The sequence below is a fragment of the Leptomonas pyrrhocoris genome (genome assembly GCF_001293395.1).
Source record: "Leptomonas pyrrhocoris isolate H10 chromosome Unknown, whole genome shotgun sequence".
In the NCBI taxonomy this organism is placed as follows: Eukaryota; Euglenozoa; class Kinetoplastea; order Trypanosomatida; family Trypanosomatidae; genus Leptomonas; species Leptomonas pyrrhocoris.
In genome coordinates this window covers 426,099-436,091 of record NW_015438381.1, presented here as the reverse complement: position 1 = coordinate 436,091, position 9,993 = coordinate 426,099, and the positions used below count along the sequence as shown (strand labels likewise).

The 9,993-nt window shown below is 50.4% G+C and overlaps 1 protein-coding gene across 3 annotated transcripts; it reads left to right on the top strand.

The window, feature by feature from the left end:
* ABB37_08620 (hypothetical protein) lies at positions 1-7,211 on the top strand (the record flags this gene model as incomplete). Of its 3 annotated transcripts, none has more annotated exons than XM_015807683.1 (1): positions 1-7,211. In XM_015807683.1, exon 1 carries the CDS (start codon positions 3,726-3,728, stop codon positions 7,209-7,211), a length of 3,486 nt encoding a protein of 1,161 aa, XP_015653765.1. In that variant the 5' UTR covers positions 1-3,725. The 3 variants fall into 3 exon arrangements, with proteins under 3 accessions (XP_015653765.1, XP_015653764.1, XP_015653763.1); XM_015807682.1 differs by having other exon boundaries at positions 16-7,211; XM_015807681.1 differs by having other exon boundaries at positions 3,671-7,211.
* Between the last annotated feature and the right edge of the window lie 2,782 nt (positions 7,212-9,993).

The window sequence follows — 9,993 nt, the reverse complement described above, 5'->3', positions numbered from 1 at the left end:
GAGGATAGCGGACAAGAACACTATCTACCACCTGTGTGTGTGTGTGTGTTTCGTGAAAGAAGCGGCTTCACATATACACGCAAAACAAAACAAGGTACGATTTAGGACGGACTCTTCAGCCGCTGCTCCGGTTTCCGTCGTCGCCCACTTCTTTTTTTTTTGAATTATTTGTTTATCTGTCTCCCCCGACGTTACTGCTCAGATTTGCATCGACTTTTCTTTCTTTCTTTTCTTTCCTCTTCCTTACGCTCGCTCACACTGGACCCGCGAAGCATCGAGGGCGTCTGTGGGTGTCGTTCATATATATTTAGTGCTCTTCCTCGACAGGTGTAATTCGCTTGTCTGCGAGGGTTCTTACTTTTGTTTTTGTTTCTCTCTCACCCGCTTTCGGCGAGAAACGCTAACCATTTTCAGGGGTGTTCAGCGCCACGTAAATCGTGAAGAGTAAAGAGAACAAAAAGAAGCAGCGGAGAAGCAGGACAGAAAGGAAGGGAAGGGAGCGCGGTGCGGGAAAGGTTCGCTTCGTTGTTGTTGTTTTGTCTTCTTCATCACGACAGGCACGCCAACCTGCGCTACCCCGAGTGGCCTCGGAGACGTTAATCCTGTTCTCCCACGGCCTTTTTCTTTCCCCTTTCGTAATTGATGCTGGAGCGACGTGAAGGCTACGCACCTTTGATCTTCGTCACCTGCTCCTTTTTTTGTTTGCTTCGGCTCTGCCTTCTCTGTGCCCCCCACTACTGTTCTGACCCCTTAGTCGCAAAAGGCTTCCTAAGCGTAGCCACCGCTGGTTTATTTGACTATTATTATTATTTTCTCCTCATTGAAATCAGTGTTTGGTAGAACCTGTACGATATCAAAAACAAAAAAAGAAGAGGGCGAATCTGCGCTCTTTCTCCGCGGCTGGTCAAGTTTATTATTATTATTTATGATTGTTTCATTTCCGGCTACTCGCACGGCGTGTGTCGTCTTCTTTCATCTTCCAACGGTGGTCTTCCTAATCATTTTTTATTTTCTCTCTGTGTGTGTGCGTTGATGTACGCGGGTAGGTGCGTACTTGTCTCTTCTCCTGTTTGGATGCTGTAAAGACGCATTTTTGTGTTCTCTTTATTATTATTATTATTATTATTATTGAGGAGGAGTCCACCGTGTGCTTGCACTCACCGCTGTCGACGCACCTGCAGTTCCTGGCGTGTCTGAAAGGTGTAGCTAAACGGAAGAGGCTATCGTGTTTTTCTGTTTTTTTTTGGGGGAAAAAAGGATAATATATATTGAAATACGAAGAAGATCAAAAGTAGTACTCAAACCTAGCCTTTCTCTTTTCATTTTCTTCTCTCTCTACTCGTGGAAAAGGGAAGAAAAGCGGTGCCGTGAGAACCTCTCGCATAGATGCTGTTGGCGTGTTCGTCTGGTTTGGCTCGTATATATTGTTTTGCTTTACAAAAAAAATCAGTATTAATGCATGTATAAAATATATTGTAAACTTCGGTGTTTTATTCAGGTGCCCTGTGGTTCGTATCGGAGCCATTCTTTTGTTTGTTTTTTCCCTCCCTCCCTCTCTTTCTTTCTCTCTCGCTCCGAACCCAAAAACGAAGAACGGTTGACGGAAAGAACACGAGCAGCGGCCTTACGTTTCATTCTGCTGTGTGTGTGTGTGGATGTGGATGTGTGTTTGGGCTTTTATTAATATTACTTCTTGTTTTCCGGTGCTTTGCTTCTTCTTCCTCTTTGCTTCCCCACTTTCGTCTCCCTTCTTCCCTTAGCTCCTTATTTTGATTACTATTATTATTTCGGAACATTAATATCTGGAAAGAAAAATACGACGCATCGCTCTGCTGTACACTGTGCCATTCTCTCGTGTTTCGTATCTTTAACCTTCTTCTTTCTGTTGTTGTTTTTTAATTATTTTTCTCTCTCTTTACACCGCGAATTGCATCATATTGCAGGTGCTGTGGTGCGGTGTCGTTACGGTCGTGCCTCCTGCGCAAACTCAATCGCTGTTTTTTTTTTTTTTCGGAGAGTGCCATAGCAGGTGTGGAACAGAAGAATATATACATATTTGTATATCTACATAACTGGCGCCTTCCCTCCGCACTGTTGACCTCTCCCTCGGCGGGAACCTCGTTACGGACGCATCACTAGCTATTTTTGTTTTCCTTGCTGCTGTCAGTTGTGTGTGTGTGTGTGTGTTCTGGTCCTCGTTTCGTTCCTTTTTTTGTTTTTTCCACCCTTTGATACCTCAAGTATTTTACTCCGTCTTTAAATTTCCTCTTCAATTTCCCTTTCTTGTTCGCCACGCTGCCTTCTAAAACGTTCTCCCTCCCTCTCCCCAGCCCATAACGCCCTTCTCTCCTTGATCACAAGCTGTTGTCTCCCGACCAGCAGCGTTGCAGCGACGACTTACACGGTACGGCTGCTGCTGCTGCTGCTTGAGTGTGCGTTATTGTGCTTTCCCTCTTTTTCTTTCTACAGACTCTCTTGTTCTCCCTCTCACCATCACCGTCTTTTCTTCTTATTATTAATATTGTCTTTCCACTGTGTGCGTCTCCTTATCCTTCCCTCTTCGCGACAGTCCCTCGGTACTCTTTGCGTTCGCTCTTTATCAAAAGCAGTGAAGCCTTTTCACTTTAATTAAAGAAAGGCAGAAGAATAAAATAATAGGGGGAGAAACGCGGAGTTGCGGGCAAGGAGAGCCAACAGAGAATAACAATAACAACGGTTTACGTCGAATCGAACGCTCTGACGCTCGTCGCACGCTTAGCGAGACGTTGGCGTGCCTTACTTCCTAATACCAGCTTGGTGCCTTAAAAGGTAATTTCTTCTTTTTCTTTTTCTTGCTTCGTCGTCGTTGTTTGTCATCTTTCTTCGCCACATATCTCGTCGAAGCTGCTTTTGTATTATTTTTCTTCACATTTCTATTCTTTATTCCCTCTTAATTGATGTATAAATAAATAAATATATATATATATATATATATATATTCCAGCAACACCATTTACGGCCTGTGTCGTCGCTGCGTTGACATTTCTGTTGCACGCGTACGGCACCTGCGTCACTTGCACTTCCCTGAGCTGACAACTTACTCGCTTATCGTTGTCTGTGTGTGTGTTAGTGCCGTTGTGTGCGTGGTTTCGTTGAAACCTCGGTAATCTTCTGGGTCTCTCTCTCTAAAGATATATATATATATATATGTGTGTTCCTTCTTGTGAGTTTGTTGCTGCATTTTCTGGGTAACGCAGCTTTTTTTTTTTCTCTTTTCAAGGGTCCGTCTTTTCGTCGTAGCGCTTCTCTCCTCTCCTCCTCCGTTTGTAAACGACTTACATGGATATATATATCCTCTTTATTTACTTACATTGCAAGTGCGTGAGTTCTCTTGGTTGTTGAATAATAATAATAACATTTAAAAAGAAAAAGGTCAGGGAAGGACAACGGTAGGAGTCCACGCCGGCTTTGCTTCACTTTATTTTTTCTTTCTCGTACGCTCGTACCTTTTTGGCGACATCAACATCTCTCTTCTGTTTGCTGTATTTGCTGAGTACGACAGCCACTGCTTCTTCGTTTGCTTGTTTGTTGCTGTGTTTGTTGCTGTGTGTGTGTTTGTGCGTGTTCGCGTATAACATCTACACGCTTGCGTTTCTTCTCCTCCTCCTTCTCGTTTTGTTTTGTTTTTGAAGTCCCTCGCGAGTCCACGCCATACAGAAGAAACCGGAGGGCGGTGCATCAGCGGCATGGGTGTGTTACCTTCGCGGGAAGCCGCCGGCAGCATACGCACGCTCCGCTACGGCAATCACGAGATTGGGCTTATCCCCTTAACTCGTGAGTTCTTCAACGACGAAAACCCCGAGCTGTGCCGGCAGCTGATTCGCGTACGCAATGATCCAAATGTGCGCTATTGCCACATGCGTGCCGCGGGCTACAGCATGGATGAGCTGCCGCCAGCCTCGTACGCGCAGGAGGACCTCGACGCCTTGATCGACTCCGTCGAGGAGTCCCTCTTCGACACCAACGCGGATTTCCTCAACGCGGGGGCCGGCCCCGTCGCGTCCTTCACGGTGGCCGAGATGCAGCGGATTCTGCAACGCGAAGGCCTCATCGACCCCTTTGATCCCCAGCTAGGCAGCTGCGCCACCGCGGCAGACGCGAAGCAGCACTCTGAGGTCGCAGCAGCAGCGGCATCTACTCTAGAGAACAGAAACAGCAACACTGACAACGACGACGACAGCGCCACGGCCAGCAATAAAGTGCAAACCACCACCACTGCCGCTGCATCAGCAGGCGGAGGTGAAGACGATGCCCATAAAGGCACGTCGAACGCTGCGAGTGCGGCCCCTTCCGAATCGCCTCCGCTTCCCGAACTGTGCTTCACGAATACCGACGGCGAGGAGATGGCCGCCCCAGCGCACGCCCCGCCGCGCAACGTGGAGGGCACGTTTCTGAGCTTAAAAGCGGAGTTGCAGCGGTTTTGCCGTGAAGTGGAGACGAACGATCCCACCGACTACGCCGCAAGGGCTGCCGCGCTGCAGGATCTGTTTCAGTCTGTGGCGTACCGGCGCTTCAAGCGTTCCGTGCGCCCCCTCCCGTGTGCGGTGGTCTTCATCTACATGAGCACCCGCGAAGAGCACGACTGCTTCGCCTTTCGGGGGCATCGCATTAATGTGATCGGCTTCTTTGGGCTGCGCACCTACGAGGACAGGCGCGACGACGCCCTGCCGGTCTTGCAGATACGTAAAGGGATCGTGAAGGCGGCGGGGGATCGGACGCTGGAGCGCGTGCTGGCGTTGGCCTCGAAATCCTTCGTGGACGGCTTTACCGATGTAGTGCTGCAGGAGCTGCAATGGCGGCCGGCGTCTGCGCTGTTGAAGGACATCAGCGAGGAGGCGCGCGGGCTGCTGCGCGAGGTGCCACCGACACCGGACGAGCCACCACAGCAACAACCACAATCGCCGCTGCTACCACAGCCACAGTCCCCGCTCGATCCCCCCAATCCGCTGCCCATTGGTACCGCCACCACCACCACCGCAGCAACAGCCAGCGCGGAGCCGAACTACCGGCCCAACTCCATCGCCAACGCGCTCTTCTTCGAGCGGATGCGCAAGTTCCCGCTGCTGTGCCTCGGCCTGTTCAACAACTACCCCACACTAAAGTTCATCTTTGACTTCTCTGCGCTGGCGATCAGCATCGATGAGGGCCGCACCGGACCGAAGGAGCTCATGCGGCTCTGCACCTACAAACGCGAAAAAGACGAGCGGGGGCTGGCCTTTCTCTTCCCCGGTCGGCTGCTCGCCTACACGTGGCTGTGGAGTGCGACACAGATGCAGCTGCCGACGGTGCGGGACTCGTGGGTGCAGTACACGCTGAACGACTACGCGCAGTCTCGCGAGCGACGCGTGCAGCAGTGGCTGGAAATGAGTCCAACCGCCAAGGTAGTCCTCGGCAACGAGACCACGACGCGTATATTCCTCGAGCACCTGGACTGCCTGCACAGCGAAATTGTGCGAGCCCGCACGACGTCGACGGAGGATAGCAAGGCGTGGGCACCCGTGCAGGAGCACAGCTACGACGCAAAGCTGTACCGCATATTTATCTCGCCGCTCTGTGGCCCACTCCTGACGACCGTCAAGGAGCCAAAGGGCGAAACCAGCAAGGGAAGTGGGGGGAATCCATCACGGAAGCAGCAGCAGCAGCAGCAGCAACAGCAACAGCAACAGCGAGTGCGCAGTGAATCGAAATCCATCGCACCTGCCAGCCCAGTACGCAAGACGAACGCCAGCGGCGACGCGAAAAGTCCACGGGAGGGCAAAGCGGGGGCGCCTTCGCAGCTGAGCACCGCGGCAAGTCCAGGAGGCGTAGAAACAACAAAAGGGTTGACGAATGCGTCCTCTGGTCAGCCGAAAGCTTCATCGAGTCACGCAGCCATCACTGGCGCAGCAGCAGTAACAGTAACAGTAACAGCAGGACCTGCACCGTCGATGCCGGCCTCGTCAAAGCAGCCAGACACGCGAGAGAAGAACGCCAACGCCGCAGCACCGTCCTCTGCGACGGCGGCAGCGGGAGGAGGAGGCGGAGGAGGAGGAGGAGCACATGCCGCACCGCCGCCGAGCTACTCCGCCGTCACGCATGGCATCTACCCGATTTCTAGTGCACCGGCGTACCTGACCCAGAAGACGCTGCAGCAGATGTACCTGCAGGCGATCGGTGGCATCGCCGTGCCCACCACGCCGTCTGGGGCGCCGTGGGTGGTGCCACAGTTCCTACACCCACCGCCGCCGTCGTCCTCCATTACAAGTCTCGTATCGTCCGGCAGCTCCTTCGGTCCACCGCCACCGCCGCCGCTACCGCCGTCCCCGCCAAGCAGCGCGCCTGCCGCGACGACTGGTGGGGCAGCTGGAACCTACCTTCTGCAGATCGGTAGCGATGGCAAGCAGTCCTTAGTGCCCCTCGCCCTCGGATCAAGTCCGCCGATGGACCCCGGAAACACCGCGGCGTTCCTGTCCCCTTACCAAATATCTGGCCTCGGCAGCTCTGCGCTCGCCCCACAACAACAACCCACCTTCATCGCGTCCGGTGCCGCAGGGTCAGGCAGCTACCCCGTCCTACCCCCGAATCCACCAACGCCTCCCCAGCAGCAGCAGCAGCAGCCCACACCGCAGCTCTTCCCACTTGCGCCGCCCGGTGGTGCAGGCGGTGGAGGGGTGTACTACGCACCCGCCACCAGCTACGCGCCAGCGAGCTACATTACGCCGCTACACGCCCCTCAGCCAGTCTACCCAGCGCCCATGCCCACCGTGACGATGCCACTCTCCGTGCAGTATCCTTTTTATCCACCACCGACGATGCCCGCTACGTCGGCGGCGGCGTCCGCGTCTGCTGCCGCTGCGGTCACGGTGAACCTCGACGCCCCCACCACTGCAATAGCCGCAGCACAGCAGCAGCAAATGTATCGCCCAGGGGACAGCTTAAATACGATGCCGGACGTGAACGTCCAGGCGCACCCGGCACCGCCACCTTCGTATCCGATGCACACCTCGCTGACCGACCCGTCCCCCGCCGTGCCGACGACGCCACCACCTGCCGCCTCCACGCCGCAGGTAAATCCACAGCCGCCGTCTAGTGTGCGTCTAACGAGGTCGCAGAGGCGGCGGCGGGCAGCGCGGAAAGCAAATCTGTCGGAAGAAAGTGAGTTAGTTGCCAACGCGCTTCGCCTGCTGGATTGACCAGACTCGAAGAGCCGCTAACGAGTTTTTTGTTTTTTTTATTCTTCGTCTTGTGACAAAGCAAGAATAACATCAACAATAGTCGGCATCGCTGCTCCTATGAGCAAATAACTTCCTCGTTCGTTCTTTCACTTTCTTCACCCGAGCCAACTGAGCTCACTTGCGCGACGTATGGATTGTATTTTCTTTTCTTTTCCGGTGTGAATGGAGAAAGGACTTTTTGTCCGCCTGTTTTCGCTTCTCTTTTTTTTTTCTGGTTGTTGTTGCTTCTTTCATACGTAACTTGTCGTGCTCCTCTTCCCTCCTCTCTCCCTCTCTCTCTCTCTCTCTTTACGCAGACGAGCGGGCGCGTGAGCACCCATCACAAACAAATTTTTAGTTTAGTTTACACCAAAAGAAAACGCCATTCCTTTTTGTTGTTGTTGTTGTTGATTTTTTCTCGCTTTTAATTCTCCTCTTGTGTGCTTCATGAGTCTTTTCTTTGTTTGTTTGTTTGCTTGTTTCATGTGTGTGCGACATAACGTATTCCGTACTCTTTCCTTGTTTCTATCATTATTTAGTACCCCACCCCACCCCATAAGGGCAGTGCGAGGGATTGCGCTGGTGCGCCGTTCCTTGGATTTCTTTTTTCCTCTTTTTTTAGCGTGTCTGTGTGTGTGTGGAGGGGGGTTGCTTTTAATTCTTATTATTATTAGTTCTATTACTACTCGTGCTGTACTGGTGGTTAGTTGTTGACTTCTCTTTATGCGTATTCGTTCTGATGCTTTGTATGAGGAAAGCCGTGCGTACGTTGCGGGGGAACTCCGCTTGATACGTTCCGTTAGCCACCTGCCATCATCCCGCGTATAAACCTTTTTCTTCTTCTTCTTGCCTTCTTCGCGTTGGGGTGCAGATTTTTTGTTTGTTTGTTCTCATCCTTCTCAACGGTGTTTTGTTTTGTTTTTAGCGCGTTCATTGAAAGGGGAAAAAAGAAAACATGGGAACGGGGTAGCGACAACAGAGAACATCATGCACGTCATGCGTGTTTCCCACTCATCCTCGTTTCTTTCTTTCTTTGTTGCTGTTGTTGCTGTCTGCTTGTTTGATTGTTTGGTCATCATCCATGGAGACTCAACAGAGAGTGTGTTATGGATGTCATCCAGCGTACCGAAAAGCGTAGGACTTTTTCCGTAATACGAACGATAGGAAGGGACGAGAAGAAGAAGAACTTTTTGTTGCTGGTTTGCGCCAGTAGGCCGTTTCTGTTATCTTTGCGAGTACCACAGGAGTTGTTTTTTCCTCGCCGAGAATACCAAAACTATTCCGGTTACACACATATTGACCACCACACGTTGATGCAAGAATCGGCTGGGTTTAGTTTGCCTTCTTTTTTTTTCTTTTTTTTTCTTCTCTCCTCTCTTACTCCACCTCCTTCTCTCTCCCTTCTCTTTTTATTCGGTTTTTTTTTCTTTCGTTGTTGTAGCCGTTTCTATTGTTATTATGATCATGATTTGGGGCGTTCTTGCAGCTGCCTCATTGGTCACTACGCAGAACAACCAAAACAACAAAAAAAGACACACAGAATAAGAGCTGGAAGCTTCTTATGTGTTCTCATCATCTGCCATTTATGTTTTTCGGATCTCCTTTTTCGAATATTATTATTTTTCTTCTCTTTTGCTGCAAACACTGTCGTCGCACACCTCTGCCTGGGAGGTATTCGTGTCTCTTCGTTTTCTTTTCGGGTGTCATCGCCCCTTTCTCTGTTAATACCTGTTGGTGTTGCTGTGTTTGCGTTGAATTCAGTCACAGGTGGATGTAGAATTTCTAAAAGCTACGATGGGTGTGATTCTTTTTTCTTTTCTTTTTTTTTCTTTTTGAGGGCGAGTAGCTCTTCTTCATTACTACTACTATTATTATTGCGGTTTAATTTTCTCATGTAAATGTATTCTCTTCTTTCACACTCTTACTACTAATATATATGAGTGTACGTGTCAGAAGCGCAGTGTGGTTCCTCGTTGTTTATCTCCCTTCCTTCTTGTGTGTGTGTGTGTGTTTTCTCTTTTTGTCATTTTACGTGTCCGACATCGACACCATTATGTGTCTCGTCCCTCCCAATTATTCTTTTTTCACTCTTTCGTATAAAGCACAGGAAATCTGTGTGGATGTATTCTGGTGTGTGTATTGGAGGGGAGGGGGGCCTTACTGCGTTGTCTTTCGGTATAATCACGCTGGCAGAACATGAGGGCGATGAATCGGAGCTGTAGACGTCCTCAAATCTTAATTTTTGAAGCACTTACTATTATTATCTTTCTTATTTTCTTTCAAAAACATCTACTCCTTTCACTGTTTGGTTCGTACTGCAAAACGAGAAAAATCTTCATTTCCGTGTACCAACGAAAAGAAGAAGAAAAAAGGAGAGAAGGTGAAAAAGAAAGGTCTTCTTTTGTTTTTCTGGAAGCTTTCTTGTTGTTTTCATGTGTTGACGCGGTGCTTTACCTCCTTGAAGAAAAGGGGGGAGGGCTGAATCAAACTACGAGTGGAAGGAAGGAAACGAAGAGGGAACCGTCCCCTTGCCGTTGAACGGAGGAGCATGAGGCGATGTTGGCCGTTGCAGTGATAAATGAGGTGCGTCTACGGTACGCAGCTTCTTCACGTGCACACACACGCATGCATCATTCTTGAGTTTTTCTTTCTGCTACATATTTCCCTCTCTCTCTCTCTCTCCTTATACACGCTGATCTTTTTGTTGTTTGGGGGGTTTCCCCTCACCCCTCTACCTACACACATACACACACACACGCAC